General features: G+C 45.3%; 3 protein-coding genes across 4 annotated transcripts in view; all 3 read left to right on the forward strand.

Annotated features, from left to right (window-relative positions):
• The first annotated feature begins 79 nt into the window (after positions 1–79).
• On the forward strand, positions 80–13,698 carry myo1eb (myosin IEb). Its single transcript, XM_069176807.1, has 27 exons — positions 80–999; positions 2,851–2,988; positions 3,195–3,284; positions 3,368–3,462; positions 3,539–3,626; positions 4,202–4,291; positions 4,374–4,505; positions 4,608–4,742; positions 4,871–5,003; positions 5,671–5,867; positions 5,962–6,042; positions 6,496–6,582; positions 6,993–7,079; positions 7,441–7,608; positions 7,705–7,790; positions 8,757–8,838; positions 8,932–9,137; positions 9,214–9,358; positions 9,520–9,634; positions 9,716–9,885; positions 10,488–10,633; positions 11,009–11,155; positions 11,261–11,418; positions 11,496–11,570; positions 11,657–11,846; positions 12,107–12,270; positions 12,413–13,698. The coding sequence occupies exons 1-27, from the start codon at positions 997–999 to the stop codon at positions 12,487–12,489; spliced, it is 3,285 nt and encodes a 1,094-aa protein (XP_069032908.1). The 5' UTR covers positions 80–996; the 3' UTR covers positions 12,490–13,698.
• Positions 13,699–15,376: 1,678 nt separating this feature from the next.
• On the forward strand, positions 15,377–20,784 carry prune (prune exopolyphosphatase). Of its 2 annotated transcripts, none has more exons than XM_069176851.1 (9): positions 15,377–15,583; positions 16,358–16,465; positions 16,537–16,739; positions 17,868–18,052; positions 18,630–18,788; positions 18,877–18,968; positions 19,310–19,468; positions 19,682–19,772; positions 19,898–20,784. In XM_069176851.1, exons 1-9 carry the CDS (start codon positions 15,545–15,547, stop codon positions 20,125–20,127), a joined length of 1,266 nt encoding a protein of 421 aa, XP_069032952.1. In that variant the 5' UTR covers positions 15,377–15,544; the 3' UTR covers positions 20,128–20,784. The 2 variants fall into 2 exon arrangements, with proteins under 2 accessions (XP_069032952.1, XP_069032962.1); XM_069176861.1 differs by having other exon boundaries at positions 18,672–18,788.
• A 341-nt stretch (positions 20,785–21,125) lies between these two features.
• bnipl (BCL2 interacting protein like) overlaps positions 21,126–26,967 on the forward strand; it is an 8,708-nt gene continuing 2,866 nt past the window's right edge. The window contains exons 1-9 of the mRNA XM_069176877.1: positions 21,126–21,571; positions 23,633–23,713; positions 23,900–23,967; positions 24,109–24,339; positions 24,478–24,684; positions 24,828–24,930; positions 25,032–25,163; positions 25,333–25,419; positions 26,010–26,108. Coding sequence (XP_069032978.1) covers positions 21,543–21,571; positions 23,633–23,713; positions 23,900–23,967; positions 24,109–24,339; positions 24,478–24,684; positions 24,828–24,930; positions 25,032–25,163; positions 25,333–25,419; positions 26,010–26,108 — 1,037 coding nt within the window. The 5' untranslated portion in view covers positions 21,126–21,542. The remainder of the gene's footprint in view (positions 21,572–23,632; positions 23,714–23,899; positions 23,968–24,108; positions 24,340–24,477; positions 24,685–24,827; positions 24,931–25,031; positions 25,164–25,332; positions 25,420–26,009; positions 26,109–26,967) is intronic.

Here is a 26,967-nt window from a genome sequence, read left to right on the forward strand (position 1 = left end):
ATGTTTCTGATGAGTCAGCAGAAACCTTCAGAATCCATCAGAACCTCCAACCTGCAGAAAGAAAACGTCCAAACAATAAAAACACAACAATCAAAAATAGAATTTTTTTTTCATGAATCATCAATTCAATCAAACTTGATTTATATTTATAGAGCACTTTTTGCACGTTTTGTATTTCAGAAAAATAAAATACAATGTGAGAAAAGGAAAACGAGATGATAGAGATAAAAGAAATGTAAAAAATGGATTAAAAGCTAAAATGACTAAGAGTATTAAAATATGAGATAAGAACTAGAAACTAAAACCGAGTATAAAAATGAGGACAATGCATTAAAAAGATTAAAGTTTCTTCCCGACGGAGAGGACGAGGAAACTTTAATCTGCAGGGAACTCAATAAAAATACAAATAAAAAGCAGCAGAAATAATTAAAAGCTCTTGCAGGAGACAAAAGATCATTAAAGGTCCTGAAAAGTCTTGAAAACACGCCTGAAAAGTTTTTGAATGTTTTTACTGCATCAGATGGAAACTTTCGTTCTCACTAAACACAAAAATACTAAATAATTAAAATATGATGAAAACATAAATATGAATTAAATCAATAAAAAGCGTGTTTGTGTCTCAGATGTGTAAAAAGAAATAAACCCCAGTTCGTGTGTGATTCCGGTTTTGGACACTGGAAGGCAGCAGAGCGCTAAAGGGGACGTGGTTCAAGACTCCAGTACCCAGAATTCCACGCGGCTCAGGAGGAGGCGGGGCCTTACCTGCCCACACCTGCAAGGAGTTGAGACACTGAAGACTGAAGGAAGGAAAATACACGGAGAGAAAAATGTTGTTCGAACCAGCAGAATCAGTCTGAACTGATCCGGATCGAAGTGATCTGAACCGGGCTGATCTGGTTCCGGTCCAGTCTGGGTTCACCTGGATCAACTTGAGACCGACTGAAGGTTTCTTAAATTTTTATCTGAAGCAGGAAGTGAAGTTGAGGAGCAGCAGATATGGTGAGTTCACAGACTTCTTTACCTCTAGTTAATGAGCAAACAGCTTTTTAAACTGGTTCTGGTTCTGGTGCCAGTACTGGTTCTGGTTCCGGTGCAGGATCAGGTGTCTGGTCAGAGCTCTGCTGCTGTGAACTAAAAAAACTTCCTGATCACAAAGTTTAGGAAAAGTTTAAATATAATTTTGAACATTAAACACAAAGAACTAAAAACAAATAAAGTAAATAAATATACATTTACATATTATTATTATTAATATCAATGACAAAAAAAAAATTAAATTATAAATATGTCATGAAAAAATACAAATAAATAAAACTAAAAATATAATTTTAATTAAATATAACAAATGAAAATATAAATAACAAATAAAAAATTCAACCTGGTTAGAGTCATAAATATTAAAATATAAACTATAAAAATTAGTTAATATGTAAAAGAAATAACAAATTAAATGTTGAGTCAGTTTGATTTCCTTGCTGTTACTATGGAAACTGCATCCTCTCCTCTGAATGTGGTTAAACAAGTTAAAGGTCAATATTTACTTCCATTATTTATTCATGTTTACAGAAACAGTTTCAGACAACAGATTTTTGTTTTGTTTGTTTGTTTGTCGGTTAAACTGAGTTAACGGGAACGATGACGTACGATTGTTCAGGGACCTTCAGGGTCTTCAGGCTGACGGGAGGTCACGAGGTCAAATTCTTCCAGCTGACTTATTTAACACAGAAAGATTCAGAAGTTCAGTTCATTTATTTCAGTTGTTTTTTTTATTCCTTCGGTGAATTGATTTAATTTTTTTAGAGTTTACAGACTGAAACTTTAATCTGAACACACACACACACACACACACAGACACACACACAGACACACAGACACACAGACACACACACACACACACACACACACAGACACACACACACACACACACACACACACACACAGACACACACACACACACACACACACACAGACACACACACACACACACACACACACACACACAGACACACACACACACACACACACACACACACACACACACACACACGCCCTGTAACGTGTCGAGGCGTCGCCTCCTCGCTGCTCCTCAACATGACAAGACCCCGCAGGACAGAAGGAATGTTGGGAATTCAGGAGGAGACGGAGACGTTCGATTGGTTCAAACAACAACTCCGTCTAAATCTGCAAATCTTCAATTTTAAAAAGGTTTTTTTTAAACTGAAGCAAAGAAGAGATTTTTTTGTATCTCCTAATTTATTTTAATAATATCAGACTTTGACAAGATCAATCAGTGATTTTTTTTTTTTTTTTAATATTCAGCTTCATTCATAGTGATGGTTTAATGAGTGTCAATAAACTATGGAACAAAATCAGCTGTAAAAATGATCAATAACCGTCAGACAGCTGATTGGATCAGAACCTGAAAACATCCGATAAATAGATCAATAATTCCTGCAGGAAGTCATCTGTGTTTTCAGTCTGCTGTTTGAATAAAGGAAACAATAATTTTTTGTAAAAAATGCAAAACAGGAAGTAAAAAAAATTAATCAGATTAAAGAAAAAATGTTAGAAAATTAATAAATTAAAAAAATCCTTGTTGGTAAAATAAAATATGAATAAATAAATAAGCTAAATAACAATCACACATTTAAAGAAATACAAAGAAAATATCATAAAAACTTACAAATAATGTAAAAAGTAAAATGAATTTTAAAAATGTGAAGGAAAAGTAAATTTCAAAATAAAACAAAAAAAATGTATCGGCAGCTGTCAGAGTAGGAGGAGCTTATATCCTTCCCACAGGTACACACCTGTCTTTGACCCCCTCCTCCCCCCTCCTCCCCCTTTCAGGGCAGTAAGGAGCGCTACCATTGGCAGGCCCAGAACGTGAAGGTGAGCGGCGTGGACGACATGGTTCTGCTGTCCAAGATCAGCGAGGACGCCATCACAGACAACCTGAAGAAGAGATACATGGACGACTACATCTTCGTATCCTCCACTGGATCCGGTCCGGGAGGCCCGGTTCTGGTTCTGGTATCGGTCCTAGTACTGATGATTGTTTTAGTTTCAGTCCTGGTTCTGGTTCTACTTTCAGTTCTGGTTCAGGTCTGAATTTCAGGCCTGGATCTTGGTTTTAGTTTCAGTCCTGGTTCTGGTTCTGGTTCTAGTTGCCTTCCTTGACCCGGTTCTGTCAGACCTACATCGGTGCAGTTCTGATCTCTGTGAATCCGTTCAAACAGCTGCCGTACTTCACGGACAGGGAGGTGGAGCTGTACCAGGGAGCGGTGAGACAAACAAACAAACAAATAAACAAATGTAAACAAACTTCTACTCTGACCTCACTGTGACTGTAACTCCGCCCCCTCAGGCTCAGTACGAGAACCCCCCCCACATCTACGCGCTGGCTGACAACATGTACAGAAACATGATGATTGACAGCGAGAACCAGTGTGTCATCATCAGGTAGGCGGGGCTTCACAGAGTTCGCACACAAAATGTTCGTATTCAACGTGCTCTGAGTGTGTTTGTCGTCCGTCAGCGGGGAGAGCGGCGCGGGGAAAACCGTCGCCGCCAAATACATCATGAGCTACGTGTCCAAAGTGTCCGGAGGGGGAGACAAAGTCCAGGTCAGTACACAGAGTACCGCTCAAAGTACCGCTCAAAGTACCGCTCAAAGTACCGCTCAAAGTACTGCTCGGAGTACCGATCAGCTGTCACCTCTGTTTCCATGGTTATTGCCGTTATTACTTTTGTAACCATGGTTATTGCTAATGTTAACTATTACTGTTTTCATGATTAGTGCTGTTACTACGGTTACCGTTGTTACTGCCGTCATCATCATTACTGCCATTATTACTTTTGTCACCGTGGTTGTTGATGTTGTTACTGTTACCATGGTAACAACTGTTCTCGCTGTTTCGACCATGGTTGCTGCTGTAACTATGGTTAGAGTTACCAGGGTTACTGCAGTTGTTACTTCTGTCACCATGGTTACTGCTGTTTCCCCTCTCTGTTACCATGGTTACTTCTGTCGTCCCCCTCTCTGTCACCATGGTTACTGCTGTTGTCCCCTCTCTGTTACCATGGTTACTGCTGTTGTCCCCCTCTCTGTTACCATGGTTACTGCTGTTTCCCCTCTCTGCTACCATGGTTACTGCTGTTGTCCCGTCTCTGTTACCATGGTTACTGCCGCTGTGTGCAGCATGTTAAAGACATCATCCTTCAGTCCAACCCTCTGCTGGAAGCCTTCGGAAACGCAAAAACCGTCCGCAACAACAACTCCAGCAGATTTGTGAGTATAAATACACATTAAGTACTACGTGTTACACAGTTGTACATGGACAGTCAAGATATTCTCCTGTCGTCCTGTTCAGGGGAAATACTTCGAGATCCAGTTCAGTCGAGGAGGAGCTCCTGATGGAGGCAAAATCTCCAACTTCCTCCTGGAGAAAAGTCGAGTCGTTTCCCAGAATCAGGGAGAGAGAAACTTCCACATCTACTACCAGGTACTGCAACAAGTACTGCAACATATACTTTGTGCTTGTTTCTGACCTGTATAAACACAACACCTTTGTGACCTCTGACCTCTGTGTGACCTCTGTCCTCAGCTGTTGGAGGGGGCCAGTGGAGAGCAGAGGGAGAACCTCGGGGTCACGACCCCCGACTACTACTACTACCTGAACCAATCAGGAACCTTCACGGTGGAGGACGTCAACGACAAGAAGGAGTTCTCTGATACCATGGTCTCTACCTGTCTTCTGTCTCTACCTGTCTCTACCTGTCCGTCTGTATTTACCTGTCTGTCTCTACCTGTATTTACCTGTCTGTCTGTCTGTACCTGTCTGTCTGTCTGTACCTGTCTGTGTGTCAGGCGGCGATGTCGGTGGTCGGTCTGTCTGTGGAGGATCAGGATTCAGTTCTTCAGATCGTTGCAGGAATTCTTCATCTGGGAAACATCAGCTTCAGAGAGGAGAACAACTACGCGGTGGTGGAGAGTCAGGACTGTAAGACGCACATAAATACATGAATATAATGTAATAGAATATAAATACATGAATATAATGTAATAGAATATAAATACATGAATATAAACCCTCAACTGACACACCGAGCACACAGAGGTGATAAGAACAAAAGGTTAATGAAATGAAGTGACTCAGCTCAGTGAGGAGATTAAGATCCTTAAAAACAGCCAGAAACAGACTGACGCTCTGTGAGTGAAAACTCGTCCTTCTTCTGAGACTCATAACTCCATCAGATCTGAATTATCACATATGAAACACATATGTTTATATTCAGTTTGAGTTCCAGTTCCTCAGCATATTAGTATTTCTTATGTCCATCCAGTACAGACCTCGATAGACCCACTTAGAAAACAGCAAAAAAGGCGCTGCAGAAGCTGCTTGAGAATCTGCCTGTTTTAACGTTTTCTTCACCATCACAGTGATCCGGTGAATTTCTTTCTGAACATCTGTGAAACTTTTCATACAGAAGCTTCTGAAAGAGAATTCTGCTGCTTTAATTGGGCAGTTTGACTGAATGTGAAAAAAATACAGGCTAAAAAAAACAGGAAATGAACTTGTAGCTAACAGCTGACTCATTGTAAATGTACTGTTTTTTATATTACGAGTGAAGTCTGTCTCTGAGAAAGTGTGTCTGTCCTCCTGTCAGTCCTGGCCTTCCCGTCCTACCTGCTAGGGATCCTTCAGGATGGTCTCTGCAGTAAACTGACCAGCCGGGTGATGGACAGTAAGTGGGGCGGGAAGACCGAGTCCATCTCCGTCACCCTGAACACCGAGCAGGCCTGTTTCTCCAGAGACGCCCTGACCAAAGCTCTGTACGCCCGGCTCTTCGACTTCCTGGTCGACGTCAGTCCGCTGCAGCCATCTGCACCTTCTGCTTTAATTCTCTCTGTGTTTGGTTTTGTGTTTATTCGGTTTCCTCTTCTTCTGTCTGTGTCAGTGCATCAATAAAGCCATTCAGAAGGACCAGGAGGAGTTCAACATCGGGGTCCTCGACATCTACGGCTTCGAGATCTTCCAGGTAGAAAAACACACTTTAATCCATCAAAGTGTCTCCGAACCAATAAATATAAATCTACCTGAAACCTCCGAGTTCTGCGAACAAGTGAGGACTCGCTAAAGTGTCCCCATAAAACTGTCCTGGTCCAGAAGACCAAACACAGGAACATAGAACCCGTGTCTCTCTCTAGGGGCTGTTGAACAGCATTCTGGGAAATGTAGGACATCACACAATCATAAAAATGTTTTTTCTTCTTTGTACTCACTGAATTTAAATCAGTGTGAACTCAACTCTGCCCCCGTTGGTGACTGCAGGTACTGACCGTCAGCTGGTTCATGACATCATTTGTTTGTTTTTGCTGATTTCAATGAGATTACAGCGTTTGCATAATGACGACAAAGATATGTATTAATTAACTGATTAATTAACTGCTGTATCAGATAATTCATTCTTCTTTTCTTTCTTTTTTTCCAGAAAAACGGCTTCGAGCAGTTCTGCATCAACTTTGTCAACGAGAAGCTGCAGCAGATTTTTATTGAACTCACTCTGAAGGCCGAACAGGTAAAGTTGTTTTTTTAAAATAAACTTTATTGAGAACGTACGAGTTGTAACATATGACGGATCAGACGACCGTTAAATCCACACTGCGATAAATACAAATGAAACTTCTGCTCCAAAAACATCTGTTTAAAGCTCAAAGGTGAAAGAATAACTTAATTAGAATGAATTAATACTTCTGGAGTAAAACAGCATTGTGTTTTATTTTATGTTTTTATAATTTAATATAATGTTTGTGTAGCTACTTTTCTCAAGGTTTTTGTGAGATGTTTCTTGATAAAGTTTTCACTGTAACACTCCTGAATGATGTCGCACACAAACATTCATGAAAAGTAAATAAAGAAATGTGAAAGCAGGCGTCAGATGTTGACAGATTCACCGTCTCTGCTGGTTCTGCTGTCGTGTCTCTGCAGGAGGAATACGTTCAGGAGGGAATCCGATGGACCCCCATCGAGTACTTCAACAACAAAGTGGTCTGTGACCTCATCGAGTCCAAACTGGTGAGTCGACCAATCGCTGAACACGACACATCGTCCAAATATGGTCACTTCCTGCTCCAAACCGAAGATGGTGACGAACAGAATCTGAACTGGAGGATTCATAACGTTCACAAACCAACGATGACGCTGAGTTCTTGTTCGGTTTCTTCTGCTCGCAGCTGAAACATCAGGAAGGTTTGAAGGGAATAAAACTTAACGTTTAAGAGTAATTAAATGGACCGAACGGTATCGAAGGCACCGCAGGACGTCAACGGCCCGAACCAACCGACAAGGACATGAACACAAGAAAAACAAATGGCATTTAAACCAGGTTTTACTTTCAGAAAACGTCCCCTCATCCGGCTGTCTGATTGTTTCCCAGAATCCTCTTGGGATCATGAGCGTCCTGGACGACGTGTGCGCCACCATGCACGCTAAAGGCGAAGGGGCGGATCAGACGCTGCTGCAGAAGCTGCAGGGACAGATCGGGACCCACGAGCACTTCAGCAGCTGGAACAGAGGCTTCGTCGTCCACCACTACGCCGGCAAGGTCCTCACAACACCTGTACACCTGTCCGTGTGTTTTCACCACACACACCTGTCCCACGCGTGTTTTGCCGACCTCACCTGTCCTGTCTGTGTCCAGGTGTCGTATGACGTCGGCGGGTTCTGCGAGAGGAACAGAGACGTGTTGTTCAACGACATCATCGAGCTGATGCAGAGCAGCGAGTTGTAAGTTCTCAGCGACGTCTTTGTATTTTTACTACAAGGGTCGAGCAATAAGTCCAGAGTGTTCCTGAACGCAGCACGGCGCTGCACCCGGAGCAGCAGGAAGCAACGACCTTCAGGAGGAAGTATTCAGAGTCGTCTCTTCATCATCATCACTGAGTTCCTCACGTTAACGTGACCGCTAGTAACGTGAACATTAGTGATGTCACCATGGAAACCTGAAACTGGAGCAGAGAAACAGCAGATTTTGGGTTCAAATGTTTAAGGAACAAAAAATCTGCAGCAGCCAAGTGTTCCTGAGCCCATGCAGTGATTTCCACCGAGTCAAACTCTGTAAACGGTCAACAGAAACCCTTGAAATGCTTCAGAAAGTCTACGGCGATGAAGCGATGAGCCGGGCGAGGTGTTCTGATGACATTCAACGTTTCAAGAGGGGGCGGAGCTTCATCGTCCAAGACCGAAGAAGAAGGATCGTCAGATCAGGAGACACCAGCTGGGTTTTCTTTGTGTCACCGTGAATTTGTCCCCCAGAGTCAGACTGTTAACATGAGTTCCACTGGGACCTTCTGAGGTTCTGTTCTGGTTTGGACTTCTTTTCTGTTTGTAGTCTTCAGGGCAGTCTGGGTTTGGTGCTTCCTGTTTGAATTTGAAATGACTAGAAATTGTCTTTGTTTCACTTCCTGTCCTTTGTATGATTGTTGGCCCCGCCCCCTGATTAGTTTCACCTGTCCCTCATTGTCCTTAAGTTGAGTTTCCTGAACTCAGTCATGATGTTGATGAAGAGACGACACTCTGAATACTTCCTCATGGAGGTCGTTGCTTCCTGCTGCTCCGGGTGCAGCACTGTGCTGCGTTCAGGAACAGAACCTGAACTTTCTGATTGACCATCGGGTCCTCGCAAGTACACAAGACAGGCGTGTGTGTGTGTGTGACCTCGTGATGACACCTGTCCGATGTGTTTGTGGTCAGTGCGTTCATCAGAGCTCTATTCCCTGAGAACCTGGAGGCGGAGAAGAGAGGGCGGCCGAGTACGGCCAGCAGTAAGATCAAGGTGAGAGAAACATCAGGCCAGATGTGCTCCACAGCTGTCGGACACGACAGGTAAGACTTTTAGCAGGTGACCCCGTCCCTCCGTCCTCTGTAGAAACAAGCCAACAGCCTGGTCCAGACCCTGATGAAGTGCACCCCCCACTACATCCGCTGCATCAAACCCAACGAGACCAAGCGCCCCCGGGACTGGGAGGACAACCGGGTCCGACACCAGGTGGAGTACCTGGGCCTCCGGGAGAACATCCGAGTCCGCCGGGCCGGATACGCCTACCGACGGGTCTTCAACAAGTTCCTGCAGAGGTCAGAGCTCAAACCCAGAACCAGGTACCACCGGCCCGCCGCTTCAAATGTCCTAACGGAGACTCGTGTGCCGCAGGTACGCCATCCTGACCAAGGAGAGCTGGCCTCGCTGGAGGGGCGAGCAGCGCCAGGGGGTTCTGCACCTGCTCAACTCGGTCCACATGGACCAGGACCAGTTCCAGCTGGGAAAAGCCAAAGTCTTCATCAAAGCTCCGGAGTCGGTACGAAAGTGTTTTAACCAAAAACTTTGTGATTCAGAGTTCCTGAAGCCGACTCAGCGCCAGGAGAACCTCAGGAGAACCTCAGGAGAACCTACTGATAGCTGAACCAGATCGAAGGATTCTGTTCTGGTTCCGGGTCTGACTTTGTTTTCTCGCTGCAGCTCTTCCTGTTGGAAGAAATGCGTGAGCGGAAGTACAACGGTTACGCGCGGGTCATTCAGAAGGCGTGGCGCAAACACATCGCCGTCCGAAAGTACGTGAAGATGAGGGAAGAAGGTGAGGCGATCGTCCGCAAGCGAATCGGAGGAAGTTTTTGAGTTTTGCGTCCTCGAGTGACTTCCTGTTTTTTAATTCCAGCCTCCGACGTCCTGCTCAACAAGAAGGAGCGCCGCCGGAACAGCATCAACAGGAACTTTGTGGGCGACTACATCGGAACCGACAACCACCCGGAGATCCGACAGTTCGTCGGCCGCAGAGAGAGAATCGACTTCGCTGATGTCGTGGTGAAATATGACCGAAGGTTCAGGGTAAAGAAAAACGAAGACCTGCAGCAGATCTGCTTGTTTTTTATAACTTTACCGTCAACACAAACACTTTGACCTCATCCTGACCCCGAAGGTCTGGAACCTGATTGGTTGAGACACGATGAGTCCAGATTAAGGTTTAGATCCAGGAAGTTCCTGAGAGGCAGCTCAACAAGATTGAGCCCGTTTCCCTGACATACACCAACCAGAACCAGAACCAGCACCAGAGCTAAAATTGAAACCAAACCCACAATAAGAACCGTGATGAAGCCCAAGACCAGAACTAGAACTAGAAAGGGTTTGAACTAAAGCAAGAGTTACTATGACTAGAACCAAAGAAAACTTGGAACTAAAACTAGGACTGGTATCAGGATCTGAACTTTCTCAGTGCCGGGATAAAGGCCAGGACCAGAACTAGTACCAGACCAAATCCACGATTAGAACTAGTGTCAGAACTTAGAGCACGGATCATAACTAGAACTAGAACCAATGCCCGATCAGTCCCATGTAGAGCTGTGAGCTGTGATTGGAGGAACTCCTCAAACTATGAGACCCTGAAACCCACCGTCTCCCTGAACTGACCTTGTTTCTGTTGTTCAACACAGACAGTGAAGAGTGACCTCATCCTGACGCCGAAGTTCCTCTACCTGATTGGTCGAGAGAAGGTGAAACAGGGTCCAGATAAAGGTCAGATCCGGGAGGTTCTCAAGAGGAAGATCGAAGTCAACAAAATCCAGTCTGTTTCCCTGAGGTACGCCATTAGAACTAGAACCGGAACTGGAACCACGACCAGGGTCAGAACCAGACAAGTCAACAACTAGAACCAGAGTAAAACTAGAACCAAGGTTAGAACTGGAACTAGAACCAGAACCAAGGTCAGGACTAGAACTGTAATCAGACAAGTTAACAACTAGAATCAGCAGATGAGTAAAACCAGAACCAGTTTCAATTGGACCTAGAACTACAACCAAAATGTTGGAAGCAGCGACTTATGACCAGAACCAACGGGTGAGAGTTGAAATTCACTCCAGAACTAAAATTAAGTCCAAAACATTCATTGAACGCACCAAATGTTTTCTTGTATGAGGACATGATTTTTGTTTCCCACCTGTTTGTCTTCTGTCAGCACTCTGCAGGACGACTTCTTCGTCGTCCACGAGGACGAGTACGACAGCGTCCTTCAGAGCGTCTTTAAAACCGAGTTCCTCAGTCTGCTGGTGAAACGTTATCAGGAGAAAACGCAGAAGAAGCTGCCGTTGAAGTTCAACAACCTGTCAGTACCGACCGCAGTCGACAAACTCCATCAATCTGTCTTCATCGCATCTCCTCGGTACCGTTAAATATGTCCTTCAGCCTCCCGCCTTCTTTTTCCCTCCAGCCTGGAGTTTAAGGTGAAGAAGGGCGGTTGGGGTCCGTTCAGCTCTTCGGGGTCCAGACAGATCCAGTTCCAGGCGGGTCGGGGCGATGAGGCGGTCCTGAAGCCCAGCGGGAAGGTCCTGCAGGTCTCCGTCGGACCGGGTCTGCCCAAGAACTCCAGTAGGTTTACGAATAGCTCGGTCACCGTCGCAACTTCCTGTCTGCTGCGTCTCACTTCCTGTCTGTTTGATCTTTAGGACCGACGCGAAGGGACAAGCGCAAGAGCCGGTACATGGGCAACCAGGCTCCGCCCACCAGCCAGTACAACTCGGGTATCAGTTTACGAACCCTTAATGTGTCGGAACGACGTCCTCTCAGTTGAGTGTTGTGATGCTGATGTCTTTTTTTTCCCCTTCAGCTCCTCGCTCCAGAGGGGGCGGGGCACCGAGGGGAGGCTCCACCTCCTCCAGAGGCTCCCTGCTGAGGCAGCAGTCCAGTATGGAGCAGCCCACCCTGCCCCGCCTCCAGAGCCAGCATCGCCATGACAACCGGACCCCGCAACACCACGACATGGGCTTCATGGCTGTCCCCGAACAGGGCGCTGCCGGGTGAGACTGCTGGAAGCAACCCAGTAGAACCAGGGGAACCAGTGGAACCAGTAGAACCAGGGGAACCAGTGGAACTAGGGGAACCAGTAGAACCAGGGGAACCAGTAGAACCGGGGGAACCAGTAGAACCAGGGGAACCAGTAGAACCGGGGGAACCAGTGTCACCAATTTAATCTATATACCGGTGTAACGAGCACCTACCTGTTTCAACTCCTGGTTACGCTGCGTGAGTGACACTAATCCCCGTTCCTCGCCTGCAGGCTGCAGCGGCGGCGGTCGAAGGAGGTGAAGCCGCTTCCCGGAGCGGGTCGACCCAAACCGAAGGCCCGGTCTCCTCAGTGCAGAGCTCTGTATGCCTACGACGCCCAGGACACTGATGAGCTTAGCTTCAACGCCGATGATGTCATCGAATTACTCACGGAAGGTACCTTCTACGTACAACAGGGTTGTAGTCCTCATAAGTACCTGCAGGGTTGTAGTCCTCATAAGTACCTGCAGGGTTGTAGTCCTCATAAGTACCTGCAGGGTTGTAGTCCTCGTAAGTGTCCTCTGTTCTCTTTTTGCAGATCCATCTGGTTGGTGGTTCGGCCGGTTGCGGGGCAGAGAGGGGATGTTCCCCGGCAACTATGTGGAGAAGATCTAGAACTCTTCTCCGGGTGGGGGTCAGAGGTCACCGAACTGCCACCGCAGCCGGGGGTCAGAGGTCACCAGAACTTTCAACGCATCAACCGAGACTAAACAGGAAGCAGATTTCCTGAACTTGACGAGTTAAGTCATGAACAAACGCATGTAAGTTTCAGTCTGAGTGGCAGCTGTCAATCAACCAGAGCTGTGTCGTTCCCGGAGGTCAAAGGTCAGGGTTCTGCCTGCTGACTGAAAATGTCTCCGTAACGCTGCGTGCAGTCGGGTTAAATGTCCCCACGTGACTTCAGTCTCTGATCATCTCAGGTGGGTTTTTTTTAAAGAAGAAGATTGATTAAAGTTTCACATCAGTGTTACCATGGAAACCTGATAGGGATATAGTGTGAAGTAGTGCCAGCGCCCCCTGCAGGCTCCAGTGTTCATTACAGCCACAAAATAAATAAAAACAAAACACGGTGAACAGAAACAAAACGTCCCACTTTAAAAGGTTTAACATTCAAAATAAAGTTCTAAACGTGTAAAACATGACTGAACGTCACATGAAAGATTTTTAATCTCTGATCAAAAGACTAAATAAAATGTAAAAAAAAAAGAAAAAGAAATGATATAAATGATTAAACCGTTTTTACAGTGAGATCGTGTCCGGCTTGTTTTCTGCATGTTGGAACGTTTTTATCGGTGAGATATGGTTTGTGTTTTATTATAAACGTCTGTATGAACTGAGCATGAATGTTGTTTTTACCTCCAGCTGACCGGATCAATCAATAAACCAGCATTTCAGTACGCACCTGTCCAACTACCCGAGTGACACGAAGAGGTTTTATTCAGCTGATCAACACACCTGGAAACAAAAAGTCAAATCAGAAAATGAACTTATCCTGAGGGCCCGAGCACCGATGGTGCGAAAGCACAATACAAAGTCAGTCAAAAACTCCTGCTTTTTTTTAAGTCATGACAAAGGGGGGGGTTGAACCTCAACCTTGTATCTGAGAGGCAGCAGTACTAACCACTGCACCACCAACCTTCCCAGGAGTTAGACAGCATTGTCATAAATCTTTGGCTCACTACAACCTATAACTCCGTCCACAAATATTCATTCAAATGGACCAAACTTACCGTAGACATTATTTGGATAGTAGATATACGTGTTTTTAAGGAGGTCTGCAGTGATATTAAATATCTTCCTGTAATGTGTTGTGAATGCAAAACTTTTTCAATTTCTCCAAACGTTTCAACTTCACTAAAAGTTGAATCACCATCAACAGGTGGAATCTGAACCATGAATATAAACCTTGTTGAAGTAGAATCTTTTATCTGTTGAGTAACAGCCGCGACATGTTCCTCGCTGCCGAAGATAGTCCAGCGGTCTACAACTCCAACACCAAGCTGGAAATGACCTCATGAAGACATGGGTTCGAGCCCCGCTCAGATATCATTCAACGTTCATGGTTTACCTGCCGAGGTAACACAGGGTTCATGGTTGACTGAAGGCGAGGCCCTCTGAGGGTAAACCACACAAGTCTGGGTATGTACATCCAGTCATACTAATACCAAACCAAAGGTCAACACCAATTACAAAACTAAAATAAAAGCCCAAAAGGTAATTCTTTCATCACTGGTTAGAGCAGTTGCCTCACAGTGAGAAGTAACTTGAGAACTTCTTCAGAAAAAGGTCATACTCTAAAAAGTCATCCAAAATATCCAAAGAAAAGTCCAAAATATAATACAAAAAAGTCATACTACAGCATGTCGTCTGAAAACTGACCCAAAATTCATTTTTGTATATCGTATACAGTGTATAGTATATAGCATATAGTATAAAGTATATAGCATATAGTAAAAAGTATACAGTATATAGTATACAGTATATAATATAGTCAGGGCGATGTGGCTAAGTTTGATGTTTGGCCGTGACACAGGAAGTTGATGTTTAAGGTCAAACGATGCTTCAAACCTCACGAAACTTTGCATATCGTCAGGCACCAACTTTCAGGAGTTTTTGAAGATTTTTTTTTTTTTTAAAGAAGAATACGGAACGATATCGAGAAAAAAATTTAAACTGCAAGTGGGAATATGCCGACCTTCACGTGCTGCACGTCGGGGAGCCGGCGGCTTCGACCCGCTGGACCCCCGACGTGCAGTTTGCGAGGGCCACAGATCGCTGCTGGCAGTTTTTATTTTTAAATATTTTTGACATGTTTTACTTTTTTGTTTTTTAAATGCAGCAGGAGTTAATCTGATATTTTATTTTATTGGAAAACACAGATCCATAGTGAAACCTCCAGGACACTACATTACCCAGAGTTCTGTTCTCTCTGGAGGGCCGTGATGCCTTCAAATGCTACAAAATGGGGCTTGTCCTCCTACTGATTTTTGTTTCTTTAAAATAAAAGACTGAATATTTCTTTGAAAATCTGATAATGTGGTTTAATAAACATTTAAAACTTTGATCACAGAATAGTTTTAAATCCAACATTTTGAATTCTTTAAATTACAACTCTAAATAAAGAATATTATCCCATAACATTACAAATTTATTCTTTAAATATTACAATTTAAATTGTATAATCCAAACAAGTTAAAATACAATACATTCTAAATATAAAATTTTCTGGGTAAAAAGATCTAAAATTACAAAATATATAATTATATAGTTGCTATATTCTTTAATATCACAACTTTATTGTTGTTATTAAGAGTTGAACTTTAATCTCTGACTTTGTAGTTCCTGCTTGATTCTGCTGTGAATGTGTTGTTGTTGTTTAAATTAATAAATTAATTTTTCTTTTATTTTTACTGTTTCTGTTGTTTTTTTTCAACCAGAACAGCTGGTAGCGTCACGATTTACGACGTTTTAAACATGTACCTGAATGCGTCCTGACCTTTTACCGAAAGCCCGTCACGCGTTCAGTCTAACGGTCAACGTGCGTGTGAGACTTGACAGCGCGAGCCGACTGTCATCGTTTACCGGAGCCGTTAACCGGTTGGAGCAGCCAGCTGGCGGGTCGAGCTGTCAGCCGGAGCGGGCTTGTTAGCAGCTAACGGCTAACAGGAGGATGGAGGACTTCCTGTCGCGCGGCCGCGCGGCCGTGAAGGTAACGCACGCGCTGCTAGCCGTCCGGCTAAAGTTAGCCCGTTAGCTCAGACGGTGTTTTAGCGGTTTGCAGCGGCAGTCATGTATTAATCATTTATTAATCATTTATTAATCATTTATTAATCATTTAATAATCCGAGATTTATTTATATTCAAGATGGACGCCATCAATTTAGCTAGAGTTCAACCTTTCAAAGTAAACTTCCGGTCAGTTCAAAACAAACTTCCGATGAGAAAAGAAAATTCTTTCAAAATAAAAAACGCGAGCTGGTGAAAACTGAAACAAGTAAAAGAACCAACAATCACGAACTGACCTGGAAATGTAAATACAATTTATAATAATAATAATGTGAATAGATGAGAAAGAAAATGTTTCTTTAAAACAGACCATTTAATAATTTATAAAATATGTTTCAATGAACAGTTAAAATCATAAAAAATTAATAAATGAGAATTCAAACAAAATGATGAAGTTTAGAATTTTCTTTTTTAAATAACGAAGCTTTAAAAGGAAAGTAGAAATGTAATACAACACTATAATTAAAATTAAATCATGTAATTTAACTTACTAATTAAACAGATTTATGTTATTTTATTTCTGATTTACTTCCGGTTCTACTTCAGTCAGATTCTCGTAACTCCAGTGGATCAAAATGAGCGTTTATTCACACACGTGATTCATGGATCCAAACCGGACTCAGAACCGATCCGGTACTCGTGTCTCCAGTGTTTATAAAATCAGTCTGAGTGGTGCGTCTCGGTCTCGGTCCCCCAGGCGAACACGGGTCAGGCCGGTCCAGGGTTCCACGTTGTTATGGGGAACGAGGCCTGCGACCTGGACTCCATGGTTTGCGCTCTGGCCTACGCCTACTTCCTGTCCAAGGTGAGACGCCGTCCAATCAGCTGCTGGTACTCGTCAGTAGGTTCCGGGTCTAACGTGTCTCTCTCCGTCAGACCGGATCCGGCGAGACGATCGCGCTGCCGCTGCTCAACATCCGTCAGTCGGACCTCCTGCTGCGCTCCGACAACATCTTCCTGCTACGTCAGACCGATTTGTCTCCAGAACTTCTTCTGTTCAGGGACCAGCTGGACCTGCTGGCGCTGCAGCGAGCCGGCCGCCTGCAGCTGACGCTGGTCGACCACAACGTCCTGCCCAGGTAAACACAAACACCTGACAGGTAAACACAAACACCTGACAGGTAAACAATAACACACCTGACAGGTAAACACAAACACCAGACAGGTAAACAATAAAACACCTGACATATAAACAATAACACACCTGACAGGTAAACACAAACACCTGACAGGTAAACAATAAAACACCTAACAGGTAAACAATAAAACACCTAACGGGTAAACAATAACACCTGACAGGTAAACAATAAAACACCTAACAGGTAAACAATAAAACACCTGACATGTAAACACAAACACCAGACAGGTAAACAATAAAACACCTGACATGTAAACAATAACACACCTGACAGGTAAACACAAACACCTGACAGGTAAACAATAAAACACCTAACAGGTAAACAATAAAACACCTGACATGTAAACACAAACACCAGACAGGTAAACAATAAAACACCTGACATGTAAACAATAACACACCTGACAGGTAAACACAAACACCTGACAGGTAAACAATAAAACACCTGATAGGTAAACAATAACACACCTGACAGGTAAACACAAACACCTGACAGGTAAACAATAAAACACCTGACATATAAACAATAACACACCTGACAGGTAAACACAAACACCTGACAGGTAAACACAAACACCTGACAGGTAAACAATAACACACCTGACAGGTAAACACAAACACCTGACAGGTAAACAATAAAACACCTGATAGGTAAACAATAACACCTGACAGGTTACACAAACACCAGACAGGTAAACAATAAAACACCTGACAGGTAAACAATAACACACCTGACAGGTAAACAATAAAACACCTGACAGGTAAACAATAATACCTGACAGGTAAACACAAACACCTGACAGGTAAACAATAAAACACCTGACAGGTAAACAATAAAACACCAGACAGGTAAACAATAAAATACCTGACAGGTAAACAATAAAACACCTGACAGGTAAACACAAACACCTGACTGGTAAACAATAAAACACCTGACGGGTAAACAATAAAACACCTGACTGGAAAACAATAAAACACCTGACTGGTAAACAATAAAACACCTGACTGGTAAACAATAAAACACCTGACTGGTAAACACCTGTCTTATCCGCCTGTCTCTCTCCTGCAGTTCAGACAGCGACCTGGAGGGAGCGGTAGTGGAGGTGATCGACCACCACTTGCTAGAGAGAGAGCCCTCCCCCTCCTGTCCTGTTACCGTGGAGACGGTAGGATCCTGCGCTACCTTGGTAACAGAACAAATCATCCAGAAAGCACCGCAGATCCTGGACCAGCAGCTCGCTCAGCTGCTCTACGGTACACACCTGGTCACACACACCTGGTCACACCACACACACCTGGTCAGACACACCTGGTCAGAAACACCTGGTCACACACACACCTGGTCACACACACCTGGTCACACCACACACACCTGGTCACACATACCTGGTCACACCACACACACCTGGTCAGACACACCTGGTCACACACACCTGGTCAGACACACTTGGTCAGAAACACCTGGTCACACACACCTGGTCAGAAACACCTGGTCACACACACCTAGTCACACACACCTGGTCAGACACACCTGGTCAGACACACCTGGTCACACACACCTGGCCACACCACACACACCTGGTCAGACACACGTGGTCAGACCTCGTCAGGTAAACCTGATTTAAATACTGATATCTGTTTGATGTTAACTTGGCAGTTTACATTGATAGATTATTGATTTGTGTGTGTGTGTGTGTGTGTATATATATGTGTGTGTGTATGTATGTGTGTGTGTGTGTGTATATGTATGTGTGTGTGTGTGTGTGTGTGTGTGTGTCTCTGTGTGTGTGTGTGTGTGTGTGTGTGTGTGTGTGTGTGTGTGTGTGTGTAGCCACGGTGGTGTTGGACTGTGTCAACATGTCTCCGGCTGCAGGTAAAGTGACTCCTAAAGACAGTCAGTACTTGGCGGCGCTGGAGACGCGGTTCCCGGCTCTGCCACCGAGGGGCGCTCTCTTCCAGGCGCTGCAGAACGCCAAGTTCGACGTCTCAGGTCAGTCTGTGAGGACTCACCTGTACCTGAGGACACCTGTCACTTAGGGCAGTATTTTGTAGTATTTATTGAAGTATTTTGTCCTCAGGTCTGAACACAGAACAGATGTTGTTGAAGGACATGAAAGCTGTTTCAGGAAGTTTGAACCTCGCCGTCTCTGTTCTCTACATCACACTGGAGGTCAGTCAGTACTACACACTGTATTGCACACTGTACTACACACTGTACTACACAGTACTACACACTGTACTACACACTGTACTACACTGTACTACACACTGTACTACAGATACTGAAGCTGAGCATCAACTACTGCCTCTGCAGACTCCACCTGACCAATCAGCTGTCAGCTCTCTGGACCAATCAGCTGTCAGCTCTCTGGACCAATGAGCTGCAGTGATGCCAGTCTGACAGCAGTGGGCGCCTGATGCCCACAGTTCAGTCTCACAGGCAGCAACCAGGACCTTTCTGGATGTGGATGTGTGTGTTGTTGTGTTAATTGTATGTATTCTGTGTGTCAGGAGTTCCTGCAGAGGGCGGAGTTGGAGGCGGAGCTTTCAGGTTTCTGTCAGAAGTTTGGATTTGATTTGTTGCTGCTAATGACAATCTCCTTCACCGAGAGCAAAGAGCCAATCAGAGAGCTCGCCGTGTTCAGTCACAGCAGCACCTGCAGGGATCAGGTACACGCAACAACAACTACACACACGACACACTGAACTACACACACTACACATTGAACTACACACACTACACATTGAACTACACACACTACACATTGAACTACATGCACTATACACTCGTACTACACACTGAATATTTGCTGACTGCACCTAACTGATGTTAGTTGTGTTAATTCAAGTTGTCATGACAACCCAGGTGTCCTCCTTCCCTAGGTGAGCCAGTACCTGGAACAGACCCACAGCCCCGCCCTCAACCTCTGTCCAATCAGCAGCCCCCATCCTCGCATCTCAGCCTATCAGCAAGGTAAACTTCCTGTTGACAAACAAACAAAAACAAATAACAATTAATAAACGTGTTTTTTAGAATAGTAAACAACTCGTTAAAAAACAGGAAGCAGTCAGTTAACGAGTTTCCTTCTTTTATCTCAGGAAACACGTTGGCGTCTCGGAAGAAGCTCCTCCCCATCGTCAAGGACTTCCTGCGGGAGTGGGACGGAGATGTTTGCCTGGGAGACGGTGAGGAGGAGGAGTCTCGGGTGCCTCCAACGCCCATGAACAGTCTGGTGGAGGGATGTCCTCTGGACGACGGGCTGCCGCACATCAGCGCTCAGGACCTGGAGGAGAAGTTCAGCAAGATGGCCGACCGAGGAGGGAACTGACCTCCGACCTCTCAGCTGTCTCCTGTCAATCATCAGGACGGCTCCTGTCAATCATCAGGGCAGTTCCGAGGACCGTTGGAGCGTCCGAAGACGACAATGAAAGAAGTTTTATGTCAGCGAGAAGATTGATTCATTTTTAACCTGAACCACACCGAAGATCCAACGGAACCAACGGAACCAATGGAACTAACAGAACCAACAGAACCAACGGAACCAACAGAACCAACAGAACCAACAGGACCAATGGAACCAACAGGTCCAACAGAACCAATAGAACCAACTGATCCGGATCCACCAGGTCCGGTTGGAGGCTCAGTTCTCCAGGATCGTCTGACATGTCGTCTCTTCCTGATGTTTGAACATAAAGACAAAATAACAGAACAAAGACTTTCAGCACGATTAAAGCACAAAGACTTCAAACCTTCCTGTCATAAGGGGGCGGAGCCTTAAAGGCTCATTTCAACCTATCAACATGTCCACGGTGTCTCAGACAAGAAGTTTCCTCTGATGTCCATCAAGAAAATTTAAACGTTTCATTTCCGTGTTTCCTTTCAACTTTGATATCTTCTGATTAGTTAAAATACAGGAAACACAGCGGAATGACCCTTTAAGGTTTCTTCATATGTACGATTGACTAATAAATCACGATGGGCAGTTTTCCCTGTTTTCTAATTTTTATAGACAAAATGATCAATAAAACACCTCCAGTTACTGTTTCACAATAAAGTGCTTTTGAAGAAGGCGGAATGCTTTTATTATGAAACAAGGAGGAAGTTTGAAGCAACAGGAAGTTACAATAAACAGTAACATACAAGTTTTATTCTGGTGGTGGTGTTGCAGCCCAGACCTGTCAATCAAAGCATTTCAAAATAAGAAACAAATCAAACACCTTCATTAGCGTCTCAGTTGTTTTGGTTTCAGGATCAAAACTTTGTTTAAATCAGAAACATTTGAAAGTTTTCAAAATTTTCTCACTTCCAATTTCCAAAGGTAAAACCAATTAACATAAATTATATAAAAAAAAAAAAAGTAAAATAAAACTGCTGATGACAGTCGGTTGATGGGCAGTAGGACCCCGAGGACACCCTGGCACATCCCCCGGCTTTAAATAGCCTCAGCAGCTAATTGGTGGATATTAATGAAGTGATGCAGCCTCACCTGTCTGCACAGGGCAGGTGAGCATTGGCCAATCAGACGCCGGCTCCACTGTGAAATGCAGACCGACCTGTCAGAGAGAGAGAGAGAAAGAGAGAGAGAGTGGGGGGGGCGAGCGAATCCCATTGAGTCAGAGTGGGAACTCCCACAGAGAGAGAGAGAGAGAGAGAGAGAGAGAGAGAGAGGAAGCAGGAAGACACTCGGACGTCCAGTGGGTCATACATGCTGGTCAGAACACGCCGTGACATCACCGTGACATCATGAGTGCCACCGCCGAGCACACGGACAGGTACGTTAAACATTTAGACAGAAACACAGCAGAGCCTCCGGTTTCACAGTGTGTGTGTGTGTGTGTGTGTGTGTGTGTGTGTGTGTGTGTGTGTGTGTGTGTGTGTGTGTTTCCTGTTCCAGCAGAAAAAGAGGAAGTTGAACTAAAGTTGTGTTTTTTGGCGCCGACGCTCGTTCTCCCGGACGGTCAGTGAAGGCGTCGGTGTGGTGCGTTAAGTGTTTTGGGCTTGTTTTGATCGGCAGGAAGTGATGTCAGCGGACTTCCTGTCTTGTTGTGGAGCTGAGCTGGACTCCGCTGCAGACAGATCCTGATCCTCAGTCCGTTTCCTTGACAATTGGTTTGTTATTGATCGGTTTGATCTCAGAGGTCTCCTGGAACCTCCTAAAGAACCCTGAAGGTCTCTGAAGACTTGTCCGAACCCCCTTTGACACCTGAACGCCTCTCAGGTGACATTCAGTCCCACTTAGTGCATCCTGGAACTTCCTTCATGGACTTCTAGAACGATCTAAACCCGAGTCTATCTTTGGCATCTCAGGCAGATCTGGAACCTCCTAAAGAACAAGTGGATTAATCTGGAACTTCTTCAAGAACTCCTGAGAATTCGAGTACATTTGTCAACTCTGGATCCGGTGGAACCTCTCTGAGCCCTTGTTGAAGCTCCTAAAGAACCCTCCTTTGAACAAACCGGAGAAGCCAAAACCAATTCCCCCTTTTTACCTCAGTAAATGTTCCTGGAAACTTTTCAAGAACTCTGAAACCACCTAAAGATTCAAGAAGTCCTGTAAAGAACCCTGAACCTCTCTTGCACCGATCCTGGAATCCCCATAAAGATTTCTGGTTCTTGGGAACCTCTTCAGGAACCCTCAAATCTCCTGCGGTTGGAATCCTCCTAAAACTCGTGGAACATTTTCAAACTAATCTGAAACTGTGGAACCTCTTCAGGTACCTTTAAAACTACTTGAACAAACCCTGGACCCAACCTGAATTCTTAGAACTCTTCAAGAACTCCTAAAACCACCTGAAAAACTCTGAACCTCCTCAAACACTATGGACCCTTTCAAGGACTCTTGAAACATCGTTAAACACAAAGAACCCTGGACTCTTCAGAGGAACCCTTCAAGTCTATTGGCCAGATGTTCAGCGGTGTTTTTTCCCAGCTGGGCCCTGAAGGCCCCACAGTGGAAACACAAACCCTCAGCTGAGGAGGACGACCAATTCTCTGCTTCACACCTGATCACCTTTACCTGTGACACACACACACACACACACACACACACACACACACACAGGTGTGGTTATCTGGGTGGGTGTGCCAGCTCAATAACAAGCAGGAACAATAGAGCCCCGCCCCCTCCTCAGGTGTGTCTGTGTGAGCAGAGCGGAGGAGAAGCGGTCAGGCAGGTTGGTTCGGTCTGATCCGATTCAGATTTTAGGATAACGATGAGCTGCTCACTGAACGGACACATACCGAACTGAAGAGCCTCACCTGTCGACAGGTGACAGGGAGGGTCACCTGAACGCATCTTTCTGTTGAACAGGAAAACCAGGATGAAGATTAAAATGAGAGAAAAGGGGATGGAGTCTGGTTGGAGCACTGTGATCCACTGACATCTCTGTGTGTGTGTGTGTGTGTGTGTGTGTGTGTGTGTGTGTGTGTGTGTGTGTGTGTGTGTGTGTGTTCAGTTACTCACATTCAAAGGTACTTTTACTTTAAAGAAGTATTTTCTGTACATGAAATGTGAATCTTTTGCTGCAACACTTTTTACTGGAAATACTGAACTGTTTTACATTTTTAACGTGTTTTCATACAAAATAATAAAATAAAATATGATATTTGTAATAAATTAAACAACAAGCAGAAACTATTAGTCAGTTGACAGGAAATAAATTGATTACAGTTTACAACAGATGTTGGTTTTCATATAAAAGAGACTAAAACTCAGCAGCTTTTACAAATATTAAAACGTCCTCACCGGAGTGTCCCTGAACTCACCACCCCGTCCAATCTGGGTTCAGGTCACTTTAACTCAGTGATGTTTACGGTGTGTTCGGCCCCTTCAGGACCACTGACGGGGCCTTGGGGCCCTCCAACATCCAGGACATGGAGCTGATGGAGGAGTGGCAGGATGACGGCTTCCCAAGGTCAGAGGTCACATTTCAGCTTCAACCTGAAATCAAATCGATAAAAAAAGTACCCAGCAGATGCTAACAGTTGCCAACATAAGCTAACATGTGCTAACAGGTGCTAGTAGACATCTATGTGCCTTTAAAATGAACCTGGTCTCTCTCGTCTTGTGTTCTTTCATGTTTCTTGTCTCGGTGGTCCAGACCACTGCCGGAGGACTGTGGAGGTCCGGAGGATGCCGACGGTCCAGCAGGAGGCGGCAGACAACCAGGTGAAAACACGTTTTTTAGTTTTTATAACGTTATCTGTTTCTGAATCGGACAACGAACGAACGATAAACAAGAAAAGATATTCTGGTCTTAGTTTTTCTAAATGTCCTGTTTCTTCTGCCCCCGCCCCCTAAACTTCTCAGCCCCGCCCACCAGCCTCGCCCTGTCAGGTACCGTTGGGGGCGGGGCCAAGAAACGTCTGGTGGCCCCGTCTCTGAGCCTCACACTGAGCCACCGCGACGGCAACGACAGCTTCTCCGCCGCCGCGCTGTCGGAGACGCCGTCGCTCGACATCAACCTGGAAGCTCTGGAGACGCCGTCGGACAGCGAGACGGGAACGCTGCCGGACAGCATGCACGAACTGGAGTGGGACGGTAAGACAGGCAGACAGACGGGGAGGGAGACAGACAGGGGGACAGACGGACTGGGTTCAGTCTTTATGCTAAGCTACGCTAACCAACGTTGCATCAACCTGAACAGCTGACTTTTGTACTTTGACCTGCGTCTGACAGATGACCTCCCTCGGATGGGCAGGGGCGGGGCCGTGGGCGGGGCCGTGGGCGTGGTCAGGAGCCCGGTGGAGCAGTCCGAGGGTCTGATGGAGCTCGATCAGGTGGACAGCAGCGGGCGCCGCTGGAGGAAGTTCTGCATCTCCGGACACGAATACCACGTCAACATGAGCGTCCTGGAACCGTACCTGCAGGTCCTGTCACACGGAGGTCAGAGGTCACGCTCACCTGAAACACACCTGTAACACACCTGTAAGAGATCAGAGGTCACACACTCTCAGGCTCAGGTGTTTGTTCTATTCTGTGGAGCATGAGGTCGGACTGTGACTCCTCTGCGTGTGATTGGTTGTCAGGTTACTATGGCGATGGAATGAACGCCATCATCTTGTTCACTTCCTGTTACCTGCCGGAGAATACGGTGGAGAACTACGAGTACGTCATGCAGAACCTGTTCAGGTGAGTTTGGATCTGTGGGAGGAGAAAGGTGAGTCAGCAGGAAGGACGAGCACTGAAAGGAGTCTGTTTGTTTGTTTGTTTGTTTGTTTGTTTACCTGCAGGTACATTGTGGGCACGTTGGACCTGATGGTGTCAGAGAGCTACCTGCTGGTTTACCTGTGTGCGATGGCTCCTAGAAACAAGTTGCCGTCCATCAAGTGGCTCCACCAGTGCTACACCTCCATCGACAGGAGGTACGATGTTTCAGTCACCACGGTAACCCTGAGGGGTTGGTCTGTTTAGATATCTCAAACAGCTTTTTGATGGAAGTTGCTGTAAACTTTTTTTTTAAGGATTGTTAGAGAGTACAATTTGTTTCCATGGCAACGAAGGTGTGTTACGAGTGTCATCATGTGTTTGCAGGCTGAAGAAGGACCTGAAGGGGCTGCTGGTTGTTCATCCAGCGTGGTACATCAAAGCTCTGATCACCGTGGTCAAACCCTTCATCAGGTCCACACACACACACACACACACACACACACACACACACACTCACACACACACACACACACACACACACACACACACACACACACACACACACACACAAACACACACACAAACACACACACACACACACACACACACACACAAACACCTAAACTGTCACCATAACAACCATAACAGACAGTTCAGTAAAACCAGTGTAGCTGCCTAGCAACCACCTCATGATAGCACTCCTCCTTCTGGAAGAACTAAAAACTACACATCACTTACCACATGACTTACATAGCAACCACTGCAAACACCTTAGCAACCACCTAGCAACACCCCGGCAAACATCCTGGATACAGTAGCAATCTGTGAGGTCTGAGCCAACTGGCTGCAGTAGTCTAGCAACCACCGGCCTGTATAGCCATAGCAACCACCTAGCAACCACCAGATACCGGATAACCATAGCAACCACCTAGCAACACCCTGCAGACATCATAGCAACGACCTGACAACCGTGTCAAGAAAACGTTTTGCACCACCTACGGACCCCATGGCAACCACCTGCTACAGCTACTACTTGTTGACCTTTGACCTTCTGTCCACAGTGACAAGTTCAGCAGGAAGATCCGCTTCATTCAGAGTCTTCAGCAGCTTTCTGAGTTCATCCCCACCGACAGGCTGCAGATCCCCGACGCCATCCGCCAGTAAGACCGACTCGACTGTCACTCTACTGTCACTCTGTCACTACTGTCACTCTACTGTCACTCTACTGTCACTCGACTGTCACTCTACTGTCACTCTGTCACTACTGTCACTCTACTGTCACTCTACTGTCACTCTGTCACTACTGTCACTCGACTGTCACTCTACTGTCACTACTGTCACTCTACTGTCACTCTACTGTCACTCTACTGTCACTACTGTCACTCTACTGTCACTCTGTTACTACTGTCACTCTACTGTCACTCTCATGTCACTCTACTGTCACTCTACTGTCACTCTGTCACTACTGTCACTCTACTGTCACTCTACTGTCACTCTGTTACTACTGTCACTCTACTGTCACTCTACTGTCACTCTACTGTCACTCTGTCACTACTGTCACTCTACTGTCACTCTACTGTCACTCTGTTACTACTGTCACTCTACTGTCACTCTCATGTCACTCTACTGTCACTCTACTGTCACTCTACTGTCACTCTGTCAATACTGTCACTCTACTGTCACTCTACTGTCACTCTGTTACTACTGTCACTCTACTGTCACTCTCATGTCACTCTACTGTCACTCTACTGTCACTCTGTCACTACTGTCACTCTACTGTCACTCTGTTACTACTGTCACTCTACTGTCACTCTACTGTCACTCTACTGTCACTCTACTGTCACTCGACTGTCACTCTGTTACTACTGTCACTCTACTGTCACTCTACTGCCTCTACTGTCTCTACTGTCACTCTGCTGTCACTCTACTGTCACTCTACTGTCTCCACTGTCACTCTGCTGTCACTCTACTGTCACTCTACTGTCTCTACTGCCTCTACTGCCTCTACTGTCTCTACTG

The sequence above is a fragment of the Embiotoca jacksoni genome, unplaced genomic scaffold (genome assembly GCF_022577435.1).
Source record: "Embiotoca jacksoni isolate LCO1_2020_lvr unplaced genomic scaffold, fEmbJac1.0.p SCAF_106, whole genome shotgun sequence".
NCBI lineage: Eukaryota > Metazoa > Chordata > Actinopteri > Embiotocidae > Embiotoca > Embiotoca jacksoni.